The 27,937-nt window shown below is 41.9% G+C and overlaps 2 protein-coding genes across 2 annotated transcripts in view; both read right to left on the bottom strand.

Moving 5' to 3' along the window:
- The window catches only part of BBOX1 (gamma-butyrobetaine hydroxylase 1), a gene marked incomplete at its 5' end in the record, with an annotated part of 30,335 nt that extends 26,017 nt beyond the window's left edge, over positions 1–4,318 (bottom strand). The window contains 2 exons of the mRNA XM_080619004.1: positions 2,125–2,239; positions 3,944–4,318. Coding sequence (XP_080475130.1) covers positions 2,125–2,239; positions 3,944–4,318 — 490 coding nt within the window. The remainder of the gene's footprint in view (positions 1–2,124; positions 2,240–3,943) is intronic.
- A 17,068-nt stretch (positions 4,319–21,386) lies between these two features.
- Positions 21,387–22,013, bottom strand: FIBIN (fin bud initiation factor homolog; the record flags this gene model as incomplete). Its single annotated transcript, XM_080619123.1, has 1 exon — positions 21,387–22,013. The coding sequence occupies one exon, from the start codon at positions 22,011–22,013 to the stop codon at positions 21,387–21,389; it is 627 nt and encodes a 208-aa protein (XP_080475249.1).
- Between the last annotated feature and the right edge of the window lie 5,924 nt (positions 22,014–27,937).

Raw genomic sequence — 27,937 nt, 5'->3', positions numbered from 1 at the left:
GACAAGCTTGCTGTTATATTTGTTGAACCAGCATGCAGAGCTGGCATTCCATATCATCCGTAATACTATACTGCTGGGATATGATTAGCTACTTAAAGGCATGTAATTTGCAGTGTGTAACTAACTCCACTGAACAGAAGGAAGCAAATTCTAAATGTACCCATATATGATGAGAAACATATCTTAAAGAGCCAGCAAGCAAACCCACACGATTTCTAACCACAGCCTTTTCTGCAAATGAATCCTGAGAAAAGCTGGGAGAAGCTGACCACCACAATGAGCCGGGTCTTCTCTGAGGAAGAGTAGAATGACACTACTAAAACAAAGCCAAAGTTAACACAGGCCTTTATTTAGTGTAACTTTTATAAACCTATTTCTTCAGATCTAGCATGGAAAACAGAATTTGCAAAAGCATTGCCCAAAGAATAACATGGATCTTTGGTGTATGTTTTACCTGGACGGTTCCACTGGAGAAGAGCAGTGGCAGAGGGAAGAATTGGCTTCCAAAACAAACATTGCATTTAGATGCTGAGAATAAGCACTGTGTAAATATGTGTATATGAAGGCAAATCACAGCCATTTAGACTTCATAATGGGGAATAAAAGTAGTATTATATCTAAAATACTGAAACCTCAGTTACTGATACCTTTGCTAATAATAAACATAACCACAGAGCCAGAGTAATTTGCCTGGGCATTTCTTAAAGCAACCTTTGATTTATACAGATTCCCTCAAAGGCTACAAACATCTCATTATCTTGCACAGCATCTCCATTTTTTCAAATAAAACAATCTTACTACCCAGTAAATTTAGTCTCTTTTCCCCAAATGAGGTCTGCATCTTCCCCCTGTTCATTCTGGGAACATGCCCAACCCTCTAAAATAGTGTAGTTTATTCTTGACAAAGCTAAAGTAGACATGAACTTTCATATCACTAGGGAAAAAAGTTCCATTCTGAACTACGAGGAGTCTGTTACAGGATCCACTGAAATGAATGGAAATATTACTCATCATTAGTTTTAAGCCAGATATAAAAGTCTGAATCTTAAGAACTGGCTTTTGTTTAGAACAAGTGCTAGGAGTTAAGGAATATTTGACCTGCAGAAACTGGGAGAGATAATTGACCCCTTCAGCTGTCCCTCAAGTGCCAAACAAAGCTCAGATGCAGGAGATACCCAGGGCCATGTGTTTTCCCATTTCTTATCTTTCAGGAAAAAAACCCAAACCAACCGACCAACCAAACCTTCCTTTCTTTATTAGAATAAAACATACCCCAAAAATGGAGCATAAACCAATTGTGAATTTGCCTTTTAGCTTGGAGGAAACTGATACCTGGATCTGAGTTTCACCCCCTCAGTCTGCCTCTAGTTTCTTTTTTTCTAAAGTAATCCTGTTTCAAGGGATATCATCTTAACTCTGAATACAGATCCATAACTTTCTGCAGCAGCAGATCTCACAGGAGAACAGTCAAGAGCAACAGTAGAAATCTTTCAAGTTGTCACGCATTTCATGCTCACAGTCTGAAAGGCCGCCAAACAAACAATTATTCACTCAAAAGGGTGACGGATTTGTACTGGGTAAATGTTACACTGCCTGTTGTACTACACGCTTCATGACCAAAAGACAGTCAACCACAGCAACAAGTATGGGACATAGAGCAAACACAACCTGAACTTCAGCACTAGGCACTGCTATGCTATAGTTACTTTTTAACAGAAGGCCATGGCAAGGGATTATTTTATCATTATTTCAGTTGTAAGACCCTTGCAATCCCAAATGATCTTTCTGAAAACTAAAAATCTAGATAACTAAGACGGCACACATAAAACTTCCATTGTCACATAGACCGCTGCTGGTCTGCAAGGCTCATCTCTGAGATCTCCTAAACCTTTCTGGAAAGAAAAGGGTTTTAGGAAAGTAAACACAACCCAACCATTTGAGCTCCACTGAGGTTCAGAGGTTAGCAGAGGGAAAGGGTAACACAGGTTCCTGCTGTGCATGTGCAGCCTGCCGCTGTGTACCAAGAGTGGTTGCAAGCACTCCAATTGACTCTCACTGCCAGTGTCAGACCCCCAGACCCCTTGCATTTGAAACAAGCATGACAGATGTGGGTTTAATTCCTACCTGGTAAAAATAAAGTTTCTCGCATTTCTGCCCTGGCTTCTTCGGAGAAGCATCGTTTTTTCAACCACTCAGCTTCATATTCACTTGCATGTTCATCAGGCCACGTAATAGAGATCTTCCATCATAAAACAAAAGATAATTTTAGAACAATAAACACTTGAAAATTGCAGAACAACACCACCAAAAACCCAACCCCCTCCCCAAAACCCAATGAACCCTTAGAAACGACAAAAAATGTCATATTTAGATCAGTAATATCAGAGTTAAGCTTTCCCTGGAGCAGAATGACAAACAAGTACTGAAAACCCAACCTGAACATCATCCACATTCTGACACCTTTTAGAAATGCTCATTTTCACATGAACCCATGACCTAATTTGCTGTTTTGTGTGGGCTGCTTTCACTGCGGGAGCTGCACTTAGTAGAAAGAGGAGAATCACAGAAGCTGGCACATGTCACTGGGGACAGCGCTTCACCACAACTCAGGAGAGAGCAAAAATATCTTCCAAAACACTGACTGCTTGTTAAAATAGAAAAAGGACAAGATGAATGGACAGAAAAGAAATGCCAGGAGAGAAATCCCCTAGCGTTGTAGTCTTCCCTCTTTCAAATAAATGTTTAAAAGGTGTTGGATTTTTAATTCCTGAAAAAAAAAAATAAATAAATAAGGGAAAGCAACCATGTGGCTTTGCCTGCCATGAACTGAAAGAGCTTTGTGCGGCACACACTGTGTGGCTGAACTCTCAAGGATGTTGAGTAGGTATCAATTCCCATTTCACATAATTCTCCTTGTACACAGGATGGTGAAAAACCAGTACCAGTTTAGGATTAGAGCTGTGTCTCATCAGTTCCTGAGTATAAGTGGAAGCAGACTATCTCTTTGCTATAATAATACATTTGTATATTCAAATAATGAATTTACAAGCATTAATTTTGGCAACAAACAATCAACCTGGGAGATGAGAATTCCTCAGTACAGACCCTAACCCAATGCCTGAGCCCCTGCAAACTTGTCCTGCAGCAATGCTGCTTCAGCTGCTACAGGGTTGACTGACGCATCTTTAACATGTTTAAAACATCTTTAAGTGTAAAATGGAGGAAATGAGTTTGCGTATTGAAGGACCCATGTACTGCTTTTAATAAAACCTATAAAATCTAAAGGATACATTAGGTTTTCATATGGCAGGAAAGATTAAAATTCATAGGGAGGGCAGTTCCCATCCTCTTCTTCCCAATAACCTCCCCTTTTCCACAAACAAATGTTAATGTAAGTAGGTAGATACAGATACAGACACTAGGCCAACTCTGAATATTGGGTCCAACTTTGGTTTGAGTGCTTGCTCTATGATGAAATCTTTCGCACATTGGAAATTAGCTAATAAACTGATATTTTTGTTATGGATTAAGATCATCACTTTGCTATGTGTTTTTCTGATTTTTAAGCCATTTACTTACAGAATAAAGTGGGGGGAAAGGTGTAAGTGTAATAAAATGTGTGGGGAATGTCTATATTTTCTTTTCAACATCTAGTGATGAAGAAACATAGAGCAGACCTTTAAAAAGCACAGTTACAGTCTAAAAACTAAAGCCTGTGTTTCTGCAGCCTCTGCATAGTATCTATAAAGAGAAGTTTCATATAAAGATGGGAAGACCTGAGTTCCCCAAATTGCAATTATTCCTAAAAGCTTTGTGAACACATGGTAGGGTTTGCAGATAAGTAGACTGTGATCACAGTATATATAACCTGGGATTGGCTGCGATTTAACAAGCACTGCTGGACAAGTCTCATGGGAGGGTGAATGCAGGTCTGTCCAAATACCTTTTTCCTATCTGCCAGAGTGACTTCCTTCGCCACGATATTCACGTCCAGGTCCTCGAAGAGCAGCTTGCGTGCCCTGGCTGAGTGCAGGAAGCAGTGCGGACACTGGCAGTTGTCCCTCAGCCACACACAGGGATAGCGGCTCTCGCTTCCATCCTCCCACTCCACACGGACCAAGTGTCCCTTATCCAAAGCTTCCACCTTCCGTATCCCTGGATTCATGTTGAGCGGCCAGGCAGCGTGGAGCCGCTGAGCAGCGCGATGCCAAGTGGTCCCAGTGAGCAGGGTCCTGCCTTTGTGCGCCGGCGGCAGGCAGCACGCCCTGCCCCCGGGGACTTTGGTCCTCAGCAAGACGTCAGCCACCACCCTCCACATTCTGGGTTCTTGAATGAAACTGTCAGAGGAAGAACGCCTTGGAGGAGTTCCTAAAGCACCATGAGGAGCCGTTTGTCAGTGAAGGAGACAGTATAGCCAAAAAGACCATTTTAGGATGATTTTCCTCTCTCTTCCTGCTACCCAGACTTTTAGGAACATTCATTATCTGTTGCTTACACTTTCTGAGGCACAGAAGGTGTACTCAGACCCATCTATTCAAAAATCCCTTAGTTTAGCAGGGCTTCAATTTGATTCATCATATTGGCCATCTTTTGTTTCTGAAGGCAGTTCATTATGTGTTACACAGATAGTGTCTTTCAGAAAGACACCTCAAGGTGATTTCTACAAACCAAAAGTAGGAGCTATTACCAGCCATGATCAAAAGCTAAAGCCTTAATGTACACATTCCTTAATTCCTGCTGTGGGTACTACAGAAAGGAGAACACAGAATCCACCCCCTTGCAAGGAAAAGCTTTGTAATCATGACTTTAGCTAGAGCAAGAGGGTTCTGCAAGAGCTCCTTTCTCCTTGCACAGCCAGACTGCTTTCTATAGATATAATCTTTTATTTAAAGCTAGCTGTATACTGTATTGCAGACAGAAGATGCATCCAAATTTTAAATTAGAAAAGAACTTCTAGTCTAATTTTTTTTCTTATTCAGAAAAATATTTGGCCTCCCCCTGAATTAGTTAAGCCATTACATGTATCTTTTTATGTTGCTTTTAGGATCACAGGGCAAAATATTGATCCCTTGCTAGGACCAAGGTCTCCCCACTTGTCTTTGCACAAGGAAAACATCAGTGGCTTCAGTATTTTGACTCACTAAGACCTACTGGAGTTATCAGTATTTTTTTTAACTTTACTACAAGTTAGAACAATGTTATACAGGACCCTGGGGTCTCCTTTTGTTTTTATTCAATTTTATTGAGTATAGCAAAGCCTTCGTTTGTTTGCATGCATTAGTACTATTGGAACCCAGTAATTACCACATTTCCCTTGCAATGCAGCCCAAGACACAGCTACAGTTTTGTGTTACAGACTTAAAATACCTTCTATCCAAAAATTAGGTCATATCCAGACTGTCTTTCCCTTTATATATATATATAAAAAATATATACACAGACACAAATATGCATATATGTATGCATAGTTCCAACTGAATTCTAAAGCATTTTTCAAGTACTGCAATTTTCTTCCTATCTGTAAAAATACTTACACTGCAAGACCAGCTGCAGTATACTCCTGAAATTTCTTGGATAAAGGTTTATTATGCATGACTGCAAAGATGTAGTATGTTTTAGGGGTTTTTAACATGTGATAATTGGATACTTACTCTAATCTCTCTAAAACAAAAGACAAGAGCTGGAACAAAACAAAGGTTTCCAATAGACTGAAACTTCAGAATATCTGGCTTAAAGAAAAAAGAAGATGATGACCATTTTAAAAACCCTAAACTTCTGCTACATCTGTTCTAGTCTCAGGATAGTTCTCTGTTCAAGGCAGTGGGTTACCTGATGAGTAATGGGTCAGATCCACAAATACACTTAAGCAACCAAAATATAGTTTAGATGACATTAGAACAGTTAAAATGTAAAAACCATTGCCTAATTGCTTAGGCAACTCAAAGGCTGTTAATTGTTGTCCTTCTGTATACAAAGTTATCTGAATCCCTTAAATGCTAATACTACCCATATCCAAGATGATGCAGAGAGAACTGTGTACCCTCTCATGTACCCCTTACCCAGTTCACTGACTGGTGAATATGCAGGAAACCTTGCAAGGCATGATAGGGTAAGCAGGATCAAAAAGTGCCTGACATCTGGACAATGCCGAATCGTCCAGCACGAAGCACTCATATCCACTTTAATTGAAGAACTTCAATTCCATCCCACTTGCTTTTCAATGTATAGAGAATACAAACACAAAAAATTCCTCACAGAACCACCCACCCAGCCCCTCTGGGGATAGGGATGCTTTTTACTGTATACTAAATATATGTAGGTACTCCTGTAGGTGTCTGCTTAAGACAAGACCATGAGAACCAGAATTTGCTTCTGGAGCGTAAGGCCACTAGGAAGCTCCTCTGACCTTTAGAAGGGGCAGAGATAATTCTAAGAACTGTATATACATAATATACATCCAGCTAAGTCGTTCATTACCAAATTTGTCCATAATGTATTTCATACATTCATAACATTCATCTATATCTAGCAGCTCAGGTACTGGTTTTGTACACAATTTTCTCATCTTAAGTGGTTTGCCAAATAATTTCAATATTATTCATGTGCTTAGTGCTTAACCTAAGCAAAGGCTCTTCTTTAGCTTCAGCATGGAGTTTGCAACTACCTGGATGTTGTATTTGAGCTTACTATGAATATTTTTATACAAAATGGCAAAAGAAAAAAAGACAGGAAAAGATATTAAAGCTTTTACGTTCTGAATATCCTCAGGGAAAATTCATCGCTAAGTTTAAAGTCTTACGTGAAGCATGCCAGATTCAAAGGGCTTCTAAGTTTCTCCTATTTTACCATTCAATTAAGAAACATGAATTTGCTTCTAAGAGCTTCCTCATAGCACTAGTGGTAATAGAGAACCACATTTTTTTTATGGCAAGAAACTGAGGTGAGTTTACCATCTTCCTATCACAGATGTTGTTTAACTAATATTCGCTCACCTGGTAACGGGTAACAGTCATGCAGAAATGCATGTCAGGAAGAATCACTTCTAAATCCATGGCAGTAAGTTTTGTAAATGCTTTGGAACAAAAGGTCAAAAAACCCCACAGATGCAACCAATATCGCTAGAAGTGATTTCTAGATAAAATAAAAGAAAAAGAAAACTTCTGGAAGTTACATGTAATTTTTGTTACAATGGAGAAAGCTGTAAGCCAAATGGGAATTTTCACCCTTGCTTGGATGTGAGAAGAAGCTTGTGCAACAGGGCTCAACTTCAGACATGCACCAGTGACCTACACCTGAACATCATACACACAGTCCTCAACATCCCTAACTAATAGGCACCTGTGTACCACAATTCGGCTGACCTCAGAAACTGTTTTAGGATGAGATGAAATGAACTCTGTCTTCTGTCCACTGACCACAGAATGAGCCTCAGTGACTAGCTCCAACGTGGATGTTATGCCATTGGTTTTCATATTCAGCAAGAACACTTCTCATGGCATTAATTTTGAGATTAGGTAATGCTTTTGTTTACAGAAAACCAGTGCTATGTACAATCCACTAAACAGTGTACTGCTGTAAGAACTGTGAATGGTGACAGTCCTAAACTTTACTGCCACAAGAAGAAAGTCTACACCACTGTTAGTGGTACCCCTGTTTCACAAGACTGCAGGTTTTGGTGTAATCTGTCAAACTTACTGTTAATCACGAAGTACTCTTTTGAAACACTTCCAGGCCTATAACTCAGAATCTCAAAGAGCCACTGCCTCTGGCAGAGAGGGAAGGATCTCCTTCACAGGCTGCAGCAGGAGCTTTCAATAAGATTAGGATAGTAAAAGATTCCTCAGGACACTAAAATACTAATAAAAATCACTACATGTGGCTTTTTTAATATGCAAGTCTACTTGGTCTACTGTTACTCTGTCTCAAGACATAGTCAGCTCTTTCATTTATGTCTAGTTATTGAAGTCAATGAACTTGTACCTGCATAGCACTGCTGTTTATTAGGAAAGAATCAGCTCCACTATTATTCAGTTTGCTGGTTATGCAAGAGGAAGCATCAAAATTATTATAGCAAAAACATTTCCCTCTTAAGCATTTACTATGTAAATACAACGCAGTGTTTGCATTATACTTCTGTTTCTGTCCTCTCTGTAGAGCAATTATTTGGGTTAACCACCTACCAAGAGAAATCTTGTAACAAAAAAAAAAAGGCTGTTTATTTTTTTCCTTGAGTTAGTCATATCATAGTGTCATTATTAAAATGAAAACCCAGATGAAGATGATTATCCGCTATACAAATATCTGCTACAGCATGCCCTATAGATTATTTTATTCTTAGATACACAAATCAGATAGATCTGCAAGTCTGGGTTTTGTCCCTTACATACAGCATCACAGCAGAAACTTCTCCCTTCAGTAGGATTTTTCTCAGTCTGCATCAGTGGGGTGGTAGAGTATTCTGAGACTACCCCACGGGTCACCAGCCTCCAGCTCTCCAAACCAACAAGGGGGAAGAGAGTAATCAACAGATCCTGATGGAACAACAAAGGCAGCCTGTGCTGGCATTCCTTCTTCCTGGAGCGATGAATGACAATGCATAGAGCTGAGATGAAATATTCCTCAAGCAGCACTAGCAAGCCTCTAGCTGCCACACAAACAAGAAAACCCCATCTGATGGCTCTGCCCATTGCCTGCACGCTGTAGGGAAAGGACAGGTGCCCATGAACTGGGTGGCTTTGTCTTGAAATTGTGTGTTACTGCTGATTTCTAATTAACTAATCTTTCTTTATGTTGAATATGCTTAGGACATAAAGGTGAGCCTGCAAATGGCAGTGAAGAATTCAAAGTGATCCAGAAAATCCTGCAAAAAGCTAACTACTACCTTCCTATGCAACATCAAAGAAAACGTTGCTCCCCCTGTACTAGAAAGTGTAGCTATAAATGGTAGAACTGGGCAAAATTATCATTTCCATTCCTGATCATGTGCACAACTATAACTACCGGGTTATATTGCTGTTTTCGCAAAATCTTTATGTTAAGACACGATACTGAATGCCAGAGAAATGCAATTTTATGTTTCAAACCCCCTGGCATCCAAGACAGCTGAGCTGCTGGTAAAGAACAAAGTTGTTTAGAGGTATGCCTTGTTATTTCTTTTTTGATTTTTACATAACAGTAGGATGCACATCTCAAATCAGTGGATGCTAAATTACCACCAAGAGTTCCAGGAGGTTTCAGCCCTTTTCTCCTCAGAATTTCCAGGCAGACACTTATCCTTGTGCTGCTATTTTACCCTTGAATTTCAGTCTGCATGAAACTACATGCAGATTCACTGGTGTGCCTGAAGTTAGCATGTTCATAATCATGGTCAAATTGGCAAGCAACTAATACTGCAAAGCAAATTCTCTGCATTCTTGTCTCTAAACTACTGTCATCTGCATGAACCTGAAAGACACCATCCGTAAGTCTGCTCTCAGTTATCGGACCTTGGATTTGCAGAGTTTAAAACAAATACTACCAATAGCTCTTGTGAGTCCCACTGGCCCTTGTGAACACCATCCCAGGCTCAGGATCATGGATTTTCTGCCCACATTGTCATTATTCACTCGGAATCAGCAGCATGACGAGGGCAAGCCCAGATGCTGACTAGCAGTTTGGATTTAAGGCAACCGCCACTACCTGAAGGCTGCTGCTTTCAGTCCTCCCAAGCCCTCCAGTTACAAGGTAAATGGTTACAAGTTCTCCATTCTCTTTCTCAAAAATCTGTCTCCTCCGGTTTTCTCAAACCTCACGCCACCAGACATCATCCAGACTCCCTTGTTTGCAGGCACCAGAACTATGTTTACTAGCTTTCCCTGCACAGCTACTTCAAATGTAATTGTGGTTAATGGTACTTTCAGACAGCTGAGCTGCTCTGGATAACACATACACTCCTCACACATGGTTAAGAAGCTGAAGAGAAACGAAGGGTGTAATTTTGTGATATAATCAAGTTTTAGCCTTAAAAGCAACTTGCTTGTCAGTGTAACCAACTCCATGTAACAGAATTACATGCTGCACTGGCACCATGGTTATATAAAAGCCTGGATAACTTCAAGAAGAACCCGTACTAGCCTCTGTTTGAACTGAGATTTTGTATCTTTTGTATTTTTGTAAGTATTGCCTGAGTCAAAAAATCAATGCAAACTTTAGAAGAATAGACTAAACAGAGGACACTCAGTGCCTTGGATTGCGAGGCTGAACGATACCTCCTTGTGTAGAGGCGCAGCTAAGCGTCCCTGCAGGAAAACATTGCCGGGTGTTATCTCGGATTACAACAGAAACAAAGCAGCGAGTATGCACCAGAAAGGGAAAATCCAGCACGTTTACAGCGCTTCGAGACAGCCCAGGAAGAGACACTGCCAGGGAATTCCTGGCTGGGAGCAGGGCCACGGCCCCGCTCCCGCTTTCCCTCTATGAAATGAGCCTGATGGGAGCGCGCAACGAGGAGGCTCGTCCATGCAAGCGGCTGCTACGCGGTCCAAGCGCCCTGCGACTCCCTTCCCCCGGGACAGCGGGAGGGACGCGATGCCTGCGGCCACGCCTGGCGCCGGGAACGACTTTACGGCCCGGGGCGCTGCCGGCGTCTGCCCTGTACCCCACAGGTCCCACTCCCCAGCCCTGGCACCCCCTTACCTCGGCCCGGCCCTGCCCGGACCCGGCTCGGCACCGCCGCAGCGCCCTCTCGGGCAGCGCCGCCGTAGTGTTTTTTTCCCAGGGAAGGCTGTTCGGGATCTCCTTCAGGATAACGGGGGGTCTTTCCCATGGAAACACACCGGGGAGAATAGGGCTCTGTTACTCCCTCGTTACCACCGCAGCGACCTTGCGCTTAGCGGAAAGATGGATTTGAATGGAGTTTGGCTTTGATTTGGAGATGAATGGCTTTTCCCAGCTGTCATTCCCCATGGCTGCCTCTCCCCGGTGTGAAACACTTTCCAGCCACTACAGCCTCCCTGTTTTTGGTGAGGAGAGGGATCAGGCTAAGAAGAACCTTTTTTTGGACCACAGGGCCAAAGCAAGGACATAGGAAGAAATATCCCACAGAGTGTCCTGGCTGCTGTCTCTAGGCACGATGAGCCCCATGCCCTCACAACAGAAGGGAAAAAAAATACAAATTAGAAAAAAACCCAAGCCAAACCATGTCTTCATATGCCAGATATAGCCTACATTAAACATCACTGAATACTAAAGACAGCCTTTACAGGCAAGATTTAGGGGGAATAAGGCCAAACGAAGACTACGTTGTGGCACAGAACATCCCTGTTGTTTCAGATGGAGCAGCCATCTGAGTTAATGCTGCAGATTTGGATCAGCACTGCTGTGGCCAGCAGGACAGGGCAGTTCTCAGCACCGGAGAGACCACATCTTGAACCCTGTGTTCAGTTCTGGGCCCCTCACTACAAGACATTGAGATGCTGGAGAGGGTCCAGAGAAGGGCAATGGAGCTTTTTCCCAGCTATGCAAGAGGCATCTGCTCCACTGGACGCTCTGTGTCCATTCTGTTGTCTGCAAGAGCATCCAGAGAAATCCTGGTGCCTCAGTATAACCAGTAAAGTGGAAACCTTCAGCATAAATGTTGCCTAAGCAGCACTTTTCACAGACAGTAAAGCCTTCACAAAGATTAAAAGTTGGCTAGTCGAATGGAAACAAATACATGCACAAATACATGCAGAAGTGAAAATATTCAGTGACTGTTCAGAGACTGTCTAAGCATTTTGGCAGTGAAAAAGGTCTAAGACTGAGTCTGTGACTTAAAGGAAATGAAATATTTTTGTTGGTAGCTATCATTCAACATCTTCAATAAAAAGCAATCTTCATGTACCAAAGCAGTGCTGTAACACATGGAGCTGGATGCTCTACTTTCTTTTAAAGAAACAGTGGTAGGAATTAGTTGCTTTCAAATTGGACCCCAAATACATTTTCTACTTTTCACATTCTTGCCTTGTATTTTTCTCATATGCTCTATAGAACAGACACATTCTTAGTTGTCATGGCTGTCTTCCTGTTTATTTTTTTTATTTTGCTGTCTTCCTGTTAATTTCATAGAATCATAGAATCATAGAATAGTTAGGGTTGGAAAGGACCTTAAGATCATCCAGTTCCAACCCCCCTGCCATGGGCAGGAACACCTCACACTAAACCATGTCACCCAAGTCTCTGTCCAAACTGGCCTTGAACACTGCCAGGGATGGAGCATTCACAACCTCCCTGGGCAACCCATTTGAGTGCCTCACCACCCTCCCAGTAAAGAATTTCTTCCTTAGATCCAATCTAAACTTCCCCTGTTTAAGTTTGAACCCGTTACCCCTTGTCCTATCACTACAGTCACTGATGAATAGTCCATCCCCAGCATCCTTATAGGCCCCCTTCAGATACTGGAAGGCTGCTATGAGGTCTCCACGCAGCCTTCTCTTCTCCAGGCTGAACAGCCCCAACTTTCTCAGCCTATCTTCATATAGGAGGTGCTCCGGTCCCCTGATCATCCTCGTGGCCCTCCTCTGGACTTGTTCCAACAGTTCCATGTCCTTTTTATGTTGAGGACACCAGAACTGCACACAATACTCCAAGTGAGGTCTCACGAGAGTAGAGGGGCAGGATCACCTCCTTTGACCTGCTGGTCACGCTTCTTTTGATGCAGCCCAGGATACGGTTGGCTTTCTGGGCTGCAAGCGCACACTGAAGCCGGCTCATGTTCATTTTCTCATCGACCAACACCCCAAGTCCTTCTCCTCAGGGCTGCTCTGAATCTCTTCTCTGCCCAACCTGTAGCTGTGCCTGGGATTGCTGCGACCCAGGTGTAGGACCTTGTACTTGGCATGGTTAAACTTCATAAGGTTGGCATCAGCCCACCTCAAAAGCGTGTCGAGGTCCCTCTGAATGGCATCCCTTCCCTCCGGTGTATCAACTGAACCACACAGCTTGGTGTCATCGGCAAACCTGCTGAGGGCGCACTCAATCCCACTGTCCATGTCATCGACAAAGATGTTGAACAAGACCGGTCCCAACACCGATCCCTGAGGGACACCACTCGTTACTGATCTCCAGCTGGACATTGAGCCATTGACCACAACTCTTTGCGTGCAGCCATCCAGCCAGTTCTTTATCCCCCGAGTGGTCCACCTATCAAACTGATGTCTTTCCAATTCAGAGACAAGGATGTTGCGTGGGACAGTGTTGAACGCTTTGCACAAGTCCAGGTAGATGACGCCAACTGCTCTACCCCTGTCCATCATTTCTGTAGCCCCATCATAGAAGGCCAATAAGGCCTAAAGAAATAATTTGTTTGGTTTCTTGAAATAACTAATATATATCACCCCCTCCATATAAACACATTATTTGAAATGAGAAGCTTGAAAATTCTAAATTATTTTCAAGGTTTGATAGGTTGAATGTCTGGCAGACAAGTTAATTTCATATATATTGTTGTCGTGGTTTAAGCCCAGGCTGTAAATCAGAACCACGCAGTCCACTTCCTCCCCCACCTTTCTTCCCTCCGCTCCTGGAGGGACGGGGAGGAGAATCAAAAGAATGCAACTCCCACGGGTTGAGATAAGAACAGTTTAATAACTAAGGTATAACACAAATCACTACTGCTACCACCAATAATAATAATAATGATAAAGGAAATAACAAGGAAGAGAATACAACTGCTCACTGACCGGTACCTCACCACTCACAGACCGATACCGATACCTCACCCCCCACCCTGCAGCGATCTAGCCCTTCCGGAAACTCTCAGTTCTACATCCTGGGCATGACATGCTGTGGTATGGAATACCTCTTTGGCTAGTTTGGGTCAGGTGTCCTGTCCCTGCTTCCTCCCACCTTCTCCTCCTCCCTGGCAGAGCATGAGACTCACAAAGTCCTTGGTCAGTCTAAACATCGGTGTTATCAGCTCCGTTCCCAGGCTGAAAGTCAAAAACACAGTGCTGCAACAGCTACTAAGGAGGAGAAAAAATGACTGCTACTGCTGAACCCAGGACAATTGTTTATGAAATACATACTGTTTACAAATTGCTTTATTTACTTATTCCAGAGTTTTAGTTACTCCCTGTTAAAGAAAAGGATAAAAGGAATTTTTAAGGAGTACAAACCTTAGTCCTTGTGCCAATCAGTAATCTGCAAGTAGTAGCTCATAGGAAAGGGCAGTGCTAAATGTAGATTGTTGCTTGAGCAGCCATAGTTTTTAGTTTCCTGACTCTTATGCTGTTGGCTTTACAACCTATTACATAAAAACTAGGTTTTTCAAGTATTTTTGATTCTTTGTTTTCTTTTAGAACCAGTGCACATTAATATGTGCACATAATTATGCTATTAATCGCATATTGGCTGAAAGAAAATATTTATATTACACACATTTAAAATTCACTTATTTTCACTAATTAAAGGGAGAATCAAGAGAATCAATTTGTTTCAAGCACAGAGAAACAAATTGCATTGTGTCTAAATAATATATTTAAGGGTTATTGATGAGTGAAACCTTTTATTCACATGAATTAAGTATATAAGCATGCTTACTATTCCCCATCAAACTAAAAAAAAGAAAGAGAAGCAATTTTGTTTAGACCTTAGGAAGGGAAGCTGTACATATATAGTACAAGGAGTAATGACCTTAAACTAGAAGAGAGTAGATTTAGATAAGACATTAGGAAGTTCTTCCCTGTGAGAATGATGAGGCGCTGGCACAGGTTGCCCAGAGAAGCTGTGGCTGCCCCATCCCTGGCAGTGTTCAAGGCCAGGTTGGATGGGGCATGCAGCAACCTGGTCTAGTGGAAGGTGTCCCTGCCTGTGGCAGGAGATTGAAATGATCTTTAAGGTCCCTTCCAACACAAACCATTCCATGACTGTATATACCAACAATGGAGATTTCTTCCAAGCCAAAAGGGGAACATTTTGAAGTATTATAACAAGAATAAGGAGGGTGTGAAAACTGAAATGGTCACAAATCTCATTTGGTAACAGCAGCACTCCAAGGTGTTTGCAAGCCCGGGTCTCTATTTTTATAAGGAGCATTACATAATACACAAGTGGAAAAGTATCCTGTCCAAGTAGAAATAAAAACAAACTGCCTTCAAGATGACGTAACTCAGCTAAATATGAACCATTAGTGTTGTGCTTGTATTTGCAGCATATCTATAAAAGAAAGAATTTTAAGAAAGGCATGTCAGAAGTGCTATATAATGAAAATCTGGACCTTATTGATTTTACAGTATATTTACCTAACCTTTTGCTGCCACAACATCATTTTGGTGAGTCCTGTAGCACAAGATTAATTTGTTGATATCCTTTGGGCTTTACTCTGACGCTATCATTCATACGGGGAAGTATGAAGCTGTGGGGTTATGCAGTGGGTTTCCATGTGAATACTGGTCTACACAGTAATAAAAGTCAAGGTTGGCAGCATTTAGTAGGTAAAGGGCATGACAAAATTTAAAGTTGCAGGCTAAAATACAAAAAGCATAAGAAGCAGAATATCATTAGAAAGCACACTCTAATGTTCGTCCAATCAATTTGTTACCCTGACATTACAATAAAAGGCTATGAACTAGAGAATATTCTCAGTGCAGTCAGACATACCAACGACAATGATGTTTTTCTGGTCCTGTGAGTATCAGCTCTGCATGCCCACTGAGGAGGCATAAGCAGCTACTTGGAGCAGGTTCAAGATGCCTCTGTGGCAGGACAGACTGAAATGTAGCTTAGAAATGTAGAAGAATTAATATTAAATTCAGTAGGACTATGTAAGTAAATAAATACCATGCAGCCTGCATACGGTTATGGAACCAGAAACAGTGGAAAAGTGATCAGGATAAGCATTATAAGTCAATATATATGTAGCACAAGGGCTCAGCTTTCTGAAAACCCTAATTGCCGCAGAAATAGAAATGCTGCAAATTAGCTTCTAGGGTAAAGGGGCACAGGGTGAACTTCATTCTTGATGTACATGGTCAGATTTATTCCTCTGCACTAGTATTAGGAAAAAATACCTGAGTATGCTTTACTTCTTGCTCATTCACTCTGTTTTTTCTAGCGTTACTCTTCTGTAATTAGAGGATATGCAAGATGCTAGTTAAAATTAGAAACCTAACAGCATCCTGACTCGTGCTGACCCATTTATGAACTAGCTTGTGTTTTGTTGTGTCTCTGTTAGAATCCAGAGTTAATAAGTATATTACTCTGTAAGAAAGCATCAAAACTTAAAAATAATTTGCAAGATATTTGACATAGGTACTCGTATTACTCTGAAATTTTATGCAAATCTCAGTTAAATCACATGGAATCAGAAACAAATTAATATTCATAAAAAAGGACAAAGCCTGCTAATAAGAAAAGCTGACTGCTCTTGATAAACCAAAGAGCTGTCAACACAGAAATTGTACGGGAAATAATTCTTTATCATTACCCAGGTAATGGCATAAGAAGATCTTAGATAAACTTAAGTGAAAAAGCAGAGAACCTAAGGCCTACTGAATTAATTGTCCTGGATTTAGCACTAAGCTGAAAATCTTGATCACATTATTTTTGAGAAGAGGTAATAAATAGAATAAAAGACATCTTGCAGTTTGGACAGACTGTCTATAGTAAAGTCTCTATTATTTGCGCTAAACCTAATTATGTTGGTAACTCTTATTGCAGTTGAAATGTTTGCAGTGTGGAGAAAGTATGGAAAATACAGCGCAAGTACATTGCCTTTTTGGTCATCCTGCACTTTCAATACCCAGCACTGGATAATGAATCTCTCCCTAAGCCAACTTTCTCCAAGGACTTTCTTTCCCCCTCACAAAGAAAGTTCAGACACAAACACTTACTATTACATAGGCAGTTTCTAAGTACTTCAGGCAGTTATACATACAGCCTGAGGAAGGTTGTCATCTGAGAAAATATGATACAACTGGCATTGTGTTTTCTTATGAAAGAATGTTAATGGCATGTTGGAGACCATCAGAAATACCTCCCCAAGGTAAGGGAGGTTTCAAGGACGAACAACTACAAACCATGAGTGACTCTGTCCAAGCCACATCATTAAGAAGGTAATGATTATGGAGACCATATGTTTTTCTTGTTACAGAATTAGTCATTAAATTCTGCCTTTTCCAGTTGTAAGCTGATCCTGTAGGCAGGATGACAACTTTATGAAGAAAATAAAATAAGCACAGCTATAGTCTTTTTATATGTATATATTCTAATAAAAGCTTTATTAAAAAAAAGCTTTTTATTGGGGTATTTTTGGGGTATTTTTGCCAGTTTCACATACTTCAGGAATGAAATACAGACCCACAAGTCGTTCAATTTTTGCTGATGGCTTGCCAAAAAAATTAAAGTAACAGAAAATAAATTCCCCAGTGGGCTGTAAGTAAAAGTACATTTTAAAAGACAGAAAAAAGCCAGATATTGAATGCACAGGTTTACTTCAGGAATAATGGCCATCAAATACATTTGACTCAACAACCCTTCAGTGTTAGCTGAAAACTTGTTTACCAATTACAAAAGTGATACATGAGCAAAAAGGTGGTAAAGTAACATGAAGCCCGTCTAAATAAACTGCTGCACCAGCAGCAACAGACACACCCCATAAAATTTCCCCCCAAAATTCACATTTTCTAGGTAAGGTTATAACCAAAGTTATTATAACCAGAGAAAGCTGATGCTTTCCCTGTAGTTCACCAGTTGTTTCTATTGAATAAGGCAAGTGTATTTCTTGCTTCTGAGGTATACCTCTTGGCAACCTGCATATGAGCACATGACAGCACAAGAGCAACAACTTCAGATAATTCATACACCCGGCTTGAGGCACACAGGGTTTTTGGAAGGCTTACCATGTTTTTGAAAGATTCCCTTGACTTCTCTGTTTCTTGGTGTGGTTCTGGTTAGGTCAAGCTGAGACACTTTGGAAGCTGCAATTTAGAATGCCACAATTTACCAAGACCATCATGAATTCCTAGCCATTGACTTTTCACAAGGCCAGCACTGCCTTTCCCAAGCTTTTATTTACTGTGTATTTGTACTCGAAGCCTCTTCCTCTCCATGTGTGTATCAGTAGATGTGAGAACACCCATGGCAGAGCACTGCCTTCAAAAGTAAGCTACCTGGAAAGGAGTGGAGATGTGTCTCTTAATGCCTTGCTTTGACTCTTGATGAATTAAATTGCAGGCTGAGTCTCAAAGAAAACTTAAGTATTAAGTAAGCTTTCTCTGACTCTTCCAGCTGCATTACTTATTTTTTTTTCCAGAAAACACTGTCATCTCCCTTTCAGTATCAACTCTTTCATAAATTCAGACGTGTGTTTTGAAAATCTCCAGAACACCACAAAAAAAGAAAAAAAAGACCATGTCAGCTGAATCTTAGTTTTAACTTTGATGCAATATTTAAACACAACAGGAGGAGCTATTGGGTCAGAACAGCTGCTACATTCATCCTTTTAAAGCTCTCTGGTTAAAAAACCTTACTGAGTTTTTGACGATAAGAAAGCCTTTACTGTTTGAAATAGGCTCTATAAAACTAGAGGTTCTTCATCTTTTCTAATTAAATAAGTTTTATCAGCTAAAAAAGCAAAAGCAGAAAATGATAAGATCACAGAGAGGATTGCAATGTAGTTTTTAAAGAACTATTTTGAAATTCAAACTTTAAACTGCTGGATATCATTTAACAGCCAGTTCTTGCAGATTTATAAAGGCCATTTAACTTATCAGCTCTGACTCAACATTAATACATTTAATGCATTCATTTGCTTTGGCCAGCCAAAATGGTGCAAATCCAATTCTGGTAGATTTAAATGTCCTAAAAGAGTTTTGTATTGGCTTCCAAATTCACACAAGATGGTCCTTTTTTACTGACCAGGTGAACTTACACCTACTCAGATGTATGCATATTCTTTTAAGAGAGAACATTTAAAGCCCCTTATAGCCATTACAGAGCAGAATTATGATTTAGTTTCAATTCCAAAGATAAACATCTTTATATTTTGCTGAAACCTAAATCAACAGAGATAGTTATCAAAATATGAATATTATGAAAAATTATGTATGAAAAATTAGTGTGGATTTTAAAGAACCACGGTTTTGTTTCATTAGATGACCAATTTAAATACAGGGTTATTGAGCAGAATGAATTACACTATGTATCTCCATGGGTCATGTAATCTCCTGCTTTGGAAAGTAAGCCCTCTGCGAACACTTACTCTTTTGGTATGCCATGTATGTTGGGGTAGTTTGAGCTTGACTGAAGTTTGCTGTTGCAAATAGACTGGCCAAGCTGCTAAAAGTCATGTTTCACACTACTACTACTATTTTTCTATTAGAATTCGAATATTGCTCTCATGGCTAAAAGCTCTAGCACCACCTGACATTTTAGTTTCTTTACTGATGTTTACAATTCATGTTATAACCAATGTCTCTGAAAGCAAGCAGAGTCCAAAACTCCTTTTAAGAAGCATCAGGGCATAACATCTGGCATAACATGACAAATGGCATGACATCTTTGGCACCTACTTCTAAGCAGGCAAGACTCAGAGAGAAAGTTGAGACTGGATGCCAGTGAAACCCGCAGGCACTTCTAGAGCTTGGTCCATCCCAGAAATCCTGTACGGTCTGCTGTGACAGCAGGCAGACAGGACTTGGTGACTCAGATGGCCCCTTTTGCTCATGTTGTTACAGCTAACCCTAGTGACAAAGAAAGAATCACAAATTAATTTTATTTTTTAAGAGCTAGAACCTCTTATGCCTTCCAACTTGGCAAGAGACTTGAACATAACATTGAGTAGTTACACCAAAGTCAGTCAATAAAATGTTTCATTTTCTTTTTTCCAGGTAGATCTTTACAGACACTTAGGGTCTTATAGTACAAACTGATGCCTAAGGTATCCTGCTAGGAGCTACCTCTCCCTTCCTCTGGTGAAAGCAAGCTGCCTGGATGGTCCTGCAGTTCTGTAAGCACGTACCCTCACCAGACACTTACAGTTCCTTCAGCGCTCTGGTCCCAGATGACTTACATTGACCCAGTACACTGCAGAGTAACTTACCAACTGGATGGTTTGCAGACCCAAGTACCACTGAATGTGAAGAGGGTTAACAAGATCACACCTAAATCATGCTTCATATGCAGCTTTTTTTCCAGTGCCATGAGATTGCTAAGTTTCTGAAAAGGCTTCCAAACTCAAATAAATCTGCCCTACATGTTCTTTTGTAACACTGCTTTTAATGAAACTTGCTTACCTCTTGAGTCTACACATTTTTATTTGTTCTTACTAAAAAGCAAGTTATTTCATTTGGCAGGATCTACACACTCACAATTTTTTGCTGAAAAGACATATTACAACAGCATGGTTTAAATCAGGAGCGTCCCAAGCAGAACAATAAAAGAAAAAATGTGGCCTTTAACATGGTATTCAAATATTTATTAAAACAACATATGAACATTTTTCACCCAGTGATTCTGCCTGCAGTATCTGTAACTTAGTAGCCATATTATCCCAAATTGACAATTAAATAGCAATGAGTCTAAAAGCTCAAACAGTCTTCCCCCTCCTACCCACTAGGCACTTTTGCTATTGTCTAGGAACAGAAATAATTTTAGTAATAGCTTAGCTAGCAAAAGTACAAAGGCACTAACAAGAAATGTCACTGTACTGGCACAGACAAAACCTTTTTGTCTGTTTTAGAAACATGCTCTAAGAAACCTGGCTCTCATATTTTGGATCTGAAACTACAATCACTGCTAGGGCTCCTTCTTACTACAAAGACATACATCAGCATTCTTGGGATCTGACCAGCTTTTTTGGCTGGCTTTTGGGGTTGCGATAGCTTAAAGTTACAGATAAGCAAGCCTGAAAAGAGTACAAATCCTGCCAGAAGAGTTTCCATCTTTCAGAACACAAATGGAAATCACAGCTTTAAGTTATGTAAGAGAACAAGGTTTAACGTGCGTAGGGTACATACCATTACAACAGATTAAGAAAATTAATAGACAGCCAGAGGTTTCACCCCGAAGGAGAGTACAAAAACAATTTAAGCATCATTAACATGAGTCTGGGATCGGCAGGTGAGCACTTCGCCTTATCCACACTTGCAGCAGGTGAGCTGCAGTAGAACAGGCGATACGTAAATCAACGGCGGGGAACTGCAGACGAGAAAGCTCACTTTGCTTTGTAACCAAAGATGAACGACATAACACAAGGCGATATTTTAAAATATGGGATATTAACTTAAACATACCTCTACCCTCCTGGCTTATAGAAACGCGCAATTTGTTTAGGGAGTCAAACAGAATAAATAAGTTTTTTTTCCTGGCGCGGGGGTGCTCCTGCCAGGCAGAGCCCGGTCCGGGGGCTGGAAGCCGGCTCGGGGTCCGGCTCAGGCGCGGAGATAGTCGTTCTTGAGGCGGCTAAGGCGTGCGCCGTGGCTGCGGACGGTGAGGGCTAGGAGGTCGTGCTTGTCCCGCAGCCCGCTGGAGATGTGTCGGGTCTCCCGGAGCAGGGCGCGGGCGTGCAGCAGCAGCCCCAGGAAGCTGTCGCCCAGGCGAGCCTCCTCCCGAGCCCCCTGCTCCTGGCCCTGACGGAACTTGCCCTCCAGCTCGCTCAGCGACCGGTCCGAGCTGGAGTAGGCGTCGCTGATCTGAGCGGATTCTCGGCGCAGATATGTGCTGTAGCTCTCCTCACCGTCCAGGTCGTAGGAGATGCTCTTGCCTATGCCCTCCAGCACCCTGCCCGCGTCCTCCACCTGCCGGCCCAGCACCGTCAGCTCCTCACGCAGGCTGAGCCCGCCGCCCGCCGCCGCCGCTGTGCCGCACCGCCGCTGCTCGCTCACCCTGAACAGCAGCTGGCACCGCTCGGGGTCGTCGTTCTCCTCGTAGTCCCCATCGGGGACGAAGTAGTGGTGCAGGGTCCCATTGGACATCTCGGGGTACAGCGGCCCCTCAAAGTACCCGCGGCAGAAACTGCACAGGCACCAAAGGCACAGCAGGCGCAGCGCTGCCGGCATGCTGTGGCAGGCGCCGGGCAGCCTAGGGCAGTGCCCCGCCACACTGTCCCCGACTGACACCCATGGGGGGGGTCCCCAGGCCCAGCCGCTGCAGCCCCGCGGGTACGGGGGCTCCGCGGCAGCCGAACTGGGTCGTGTCGGGTCGGAGTGGCTGGTGGGCAGGCGGCAGCTCAGAAGCCCGGCGGCGCTCTAGGGCCAGGAGCGGGCGCACCGCCTTAAAAAGCCGGGCAGCCGGAGCGGAAAGGAAGCGGCCCCAGCGCCGGGCAGGGCCGGGCCGCTTCCCCCCCCAGCTCCCTCCGGGCACCGGCTGCTGGCTCCGGTGGGCACCGCCCCCCCGGAGTCGCCCCCTAGGGGCTGCCCAGCGCTGGGGGCTGCAGGAAGCCACGTACATCTTTATCCCCCTAATAAACAAAAACCCCAAACCTGGAATGGCTCCGCTTTCCTCACTTTCTTGTTAGAAATGACTAGTGTGCTCGTTGTCTCATTTTCACGGCAGCTTCCCAGCAAAAACATCGGGACGCGGCAAAGCTGCAAACACGCTTAGTCTCTCACTGATCAAAAAGATGAAAACGAAAAAGATGTGGTTTCACGGAATCACAGAATGGTTTGGGTAGGAAAGGACCTTAAGATCATTCAGTTCCAATTCCCCTGCCGTGGGCAGGGACATCTCCCACTAGACCAGGTTCAAGTATAAAGTGCAAGGCAGCACACCTTAATACAGAAATGAAATATAAAATCTGATCTTCTAATGTCAGATATGATTGAGGAAAGTCTAAACGCAACTTATCCTACAGGGCTGACCATGTAAAATTTTAAGTTGTTCATGAAATATCATTCTGCAACAGCCTAGCAGCTGGATTATGTCAGGGTTGAACCTTGAATGTAGCTCATATAAATCTGTCTTTGCTATATTTTGAGTTGTTAAATCAAGGTGAGATAGCAAAAAGAAGGTCTGTACAGTTACCAGCTCCTTTCACATTGTCATCTTGCCTCTTTTCGTGGAAAATATCACCAGCGAGCAGAGATTACACCAAATCCTGCAGTCATCCAGAGTTAAAACTCCCACAGCTGTTGGTGAGGGCTTTGCATGCACGCGCATTTACATTCCCTCCTTAATGTAAATAACTTAAGTCTCATCCTGATACTTTCTGCATGTTGTAAATAATTACGATGCTTACAGTTACCTTTTTTGGGAAACAGGCCAGACACTTCCGTTGTACCTCTGCTTTTTTCATGCTGGGCACTGCATATAAGAGCTTTATGGGGCCTAGAGGACTTTGGCTCTACCATTTCTTACACTGCCATGACTCTGAACATCTACATTTCAAACAGTCTCAAGCACCTTCCCTCACAGCATCTTCGTTCTTTATAATCACAAGCCTATCCTGTCTCTGGGTGCACGTGTGAAGCTGTAGAGAGTAGCTTCTCAAGCATGCTGAGCTCCACAAGCTCCTCCTTTCTTTGCTTGCAGTTCCTCGAGAGGCTAGACCGAGGCCCCTCTATCTATGTAACCAGCTCTGGTGGCTGGCTTCTGACTCTGTTGCTAGGTATCCCACTATCAATGGGTAGGTTAGGAGGTTCCTGGGAGCACAGTGATGGGCTAACTAGATGGCCAGGCCCTTTAAGGTATGACATAGCAGCACTGAATGCAAGCTGTCACCCTCAGTGTGGCCTTTAACACGTCACTATAAACTGTGATATCAGCATTCCTGAGTATTGATTTTAGAGCCTACTGAAAAGCTTTATGTAAGCACTGAAGGTCAGAAGACTAACAAACACCAAGAAAAAAGAGCAAAAATTAGGCCAACCAGTCAGTTAACCAACAAAAACCTTACCCAGAGACAGCAAGGGTAGTAGCTGAACCCTTCACTTAATGAATCACTTTAAAGTAGTCTCCCCAGAATCAGTTAAAATCACGCATGTGCACACCTCAGGATGAGCAATGTTTGCCAAGTTCAGACAACTTCTTGCACACAGCTGAGAAGCCAGGCCAGACTAGCTATCCAAACAGAAACACTCCACACATTTGGAAACATTCTAAATTCGTAATTAAGTTCAGCAAACACTCATATAAATAGGTTGGATTAGGCTAAACTTCTGTGCTTCAGCTTTCTATAAAAGGTTTAAAGCTTATTCAACTGAGCCTGCTTGGCATTTGTCCTCGGTCTGTGTTTGACAACAGGGGCACTTTCAATCAGTTTTATTCCCAGGACACTCTTGTTTCACCTAATATTTTAGTTGGTTCCCAATTCTTTGCCAGTCATGGTACTTTATCTACAGAAGTTTCCACCCAGGCTGGCATTACTGCCACTTGATGGTTTGGCTAATACTTGAGTTGTGGTGGACTCCACTTCTGAGGTCTCTTCATGGAAGTACCACACTGTAAATCACTCAACTATAGCTTTGTCAGAATGGTTATGCTTTCACCAGTTCCACAGTGGGTAAAAAATTCAGCCTCAGTAAATACTTTTTCTCCCTCTCTTCATACATTAAGAGACTAAGAGGTGTCTGTTGCTCCCTCCTGCAGCCGCCAGCTCCCCTCCATTGCTGTTTTTAATCCAATGTGCATTATCCAAGTTTTATTTAAATTTTGTGTCAAAATAGTCTCTCCCCAAGTAACCCACTTGGAATGTCTGCTTCTGAAGGAAGTCTGCAATAAGGGATCTGCAGATTTGGTGTCTCAATGGGCAAAGCTTTGGTAAAAGCTGGAACTTACTGAAAGATACACAGCAGCCTGATCCAAGGCAATACCTATTAATGGTTCAGGATTACGACACAATAGATTCCTAAATTTTGACTGAAAAGCATCAAACAATGGAAAAGATGCTTGCTCACATTGACAGAACAATACCATGCATGAGTAGCCATTATTCTTCACAAAATCACATCTAAAAAGACAAAAGTCTTAAGACTGCAGTGAGATAATCTCACGTGGATACACTTAAAATGCCTATAAAACCACGTGGCCTCAAGGGTCAGACATTTTCAGCACAGTTCATGGGAGGAGGAACATCACAGCAATGGCTGAAATAACAATATAAATATCAATGTCAGCTTAGAGTTCTCAAAAGTAATTTCTGGCATTATGTGGAAGGCACAAAGGGAATCAGACTGAAAGAGGACAGAAGGGAATTTCTCAGGAACACCAGAAACATGGGGTGGAGAGAACCAGGGAGGAGAGCAAGCTGTTTTCTGCTGAACATTCTGCTGGGGACCCATAGAGGTATAGTTGTATGAGATCAGATATATGGGGAGCTTTTGGGATGCATCCAAGAAATAGCTGCTTCTTGTGACATGCTCCCATGAAGGTCGTCATCGAAATCCTGCTATTGTCAAAATGCCCCTGATTTCAGGATGACAGCCTTGTACCCTCCATGCCTGCCCAAGCATAAGACATGGAAAAAGTCCTGGAAATGAAAAGAAAGCAGCATTCTGATACTGTCGTTTTACAAATACTTGGCATGATACACTGTTCTGTGGTGAAGCCATTGTTTTTCCACTGAATAGCATTAGGTTTATAGTACTATAAAGAACTGCAGAATTTACTCTGCATAACCACTTATGCGACAGCACCAAAGTCAGCCTCCAGCCCAAAAACTGTCTATAAACAGATGGCAAATATGCAGCTCAGCACTGGATTTCAGGTGACGCTTGCTTCATCTTTCATTCTTGGCTCACATGTGCTTGTTATTTCTGTGGCAGATCACAGTAAACTCTGCAGCATCAAAATGTTTCAGATATATAAGGCCATTAATTTGGAGAACAGATATATGCTATATGGTCCTAAAGGCCCCACAGGCTTTAGGGTATAAATGTTGTTTTCTGACTACTGGCTTCTGTTTTCCAGCTGTGAACTGTTCTCTGGCTTTACATAAAGATACCTTGTTTAAACATGAGACTAACAAACACGTGTGTGTAATTTCTAATTGTAGGGTGTAGCACTAAATGTTCAAATGGCAGCAAGTGAGGTGGGCATAAAATAGCCCATGAAAGAATAATGCCAGGGTTTAGGGTTTTCTGGTAGGAAAATTGACATAAGGATATACCAGAAATTCTGCAGAATAAAGAAGGATTTGTAGAATGAAACTTGTATAACATGCTTCATATTCATTAAGTATAATTTTCAAATACAACAGAACTTAGGAATGAATATGCTGAAACATGAACTGTACCAAATGTTTCGGGACCAGCATGGTTATCTGTTGTTGCACTGAAATTTTTAATTTTTCAGAAAATGTGTTTAATTCAGAATTCAAACAGCTGAACAAGAGATTTCTCAAATACACATTTGTAGAGAAACCACCTTCATTGCTACCTGAAGTTTAAGGCTGACAGAATCTGATAACCTTTTTCTTCTTCAGAGATTTGAGCCTGAAACCATAGCTGGTTCTGGGCATAGAATCCTCTGAGCCCTTTTGCACTGGCCATTCTTGGATAAGCAATACAGAAAACTGAATTCAAAACCCACAAGTAGTTTTAGGAAGTAATGAGTATGAGGTTGAACGTGAATACAACTAATAGAAAGGGTGTGTTAGGCTGGTTGTCTCAGAAGAATACACAATTAGTATTGAATCTACTCCAACTTTAGCCAACACCAAAATGAGCTCAAAGTTGGCAGAAAAAACCGGAACTTTTACCACAGCCTGTCTCTGTAGTAGGTGCCGGTTTACTTTATGTAGATATATTCTTCAAGCAGAAAATTGAGGATGTGCTCAGGTTATTTTTGAAAAGAGAACTGATGCATCTGGATGCCTCCTAAGAAGGGAAGAGGCTAAAGGGACGGATGAAGCAAGATGAGTATTTACTGGCATTTTACTAGTGCAGTTTCTGCCTGTTGGTGAAAACCTTGAACCCCAAAAGGGATATCACTAGTATTTCTTCAGCAAGCTTCCTGATGTGGAAATAATAACACTTCCTCAGTGGAAATAAAAACACTTTAAAAAGCATCATTGGCCAGCACATGGGGAAGTTCTCCCATTACTGTAAATGTGGTTTGTTACAGAGACAGTGGATTGTGCTGTTAAAATGTTGATTTGATTTTCAGTCCTTTCTACGTTATTTTTAATGCTCTATGTGAATGTGAAAAGGATGTACGTGAAAATATACTTTGCAGATGTTACAGATACATAGTTCACTAATTAGTTGTGATAATGCATTCTCCTTGCCTGTAACCTGTTAGGATTAAAATAGGATTTATTTTAGGATTTAATCCCCCCCCCCCAACTTTCCTCCTGTCTCTCTTAGAAAAAATAGAAGCAGCTTGCAAACTTGACATGTTCTGCACAGCCGGGACTGGAAAAGAATTTGTATAAAAGCCTTGGAAGAAATCTAAGAGAGTCTGGTGGTGAAATGCTGATGTCATTTCCAATGGGATTAATGCACTGATACAGTTGCTCAGGATTTGCAGCCCTGTGATCTTAGGTACTCATTTAAGACAGGATCTTAAAAAATCTACATTTTCTGAAAGCTGAATCTCCCCAGGCCTATTCTCTAGGGCAGTTCCCCAACAACTGAAGCAGATTTACACTGTATAATTTCCAGTTTTGCCACCTTTGTAAGGGTGGCATTTTCTGATTTACACGCATAACCTTATGTATTAGGATTGGGGATGGATTCCTGAAAAAAAGCTAGATCCTGACACTTTTTACACTGGTTAGTCATCAAATTTCCTCTTCTCAACAATGCTTTAAAATCCCTGCTCATGAATTTAGAGTGGAAGCCTATCTGTTCAGTCTAAGCAACTGTACACAGTTTTATTAAACACGTCTCCACAATGGTTTATCCCTTCTATTCTCTGCTTCAGATAAACCTGGAGTATTATAAAGTATCCTTTGGGCACATAAAGGTGAGAAAGGAGATGGAAAATGACCAAAAAAAAAAAAAAAAAAGTCCTAGGAGTTAACTGGTTTAAATCTCCTCTCACT

Source organism: Psittacula echo (genome assembly GCF_963264785.1).
Source record: "Psittacula echo genome assembly, chromosome: 5".
Lineage (NCBI taxonomy): Eukaryota > Metazoa > Chordata > Aves > Psittaciformes > Psittacidae > Psittacula > Psittacula echo.
The sequence above is the reverse complement of the archived record's forward strand: the minus strand, read 5'-3'. Positions and strand labels throughout refer to the sequence as shown.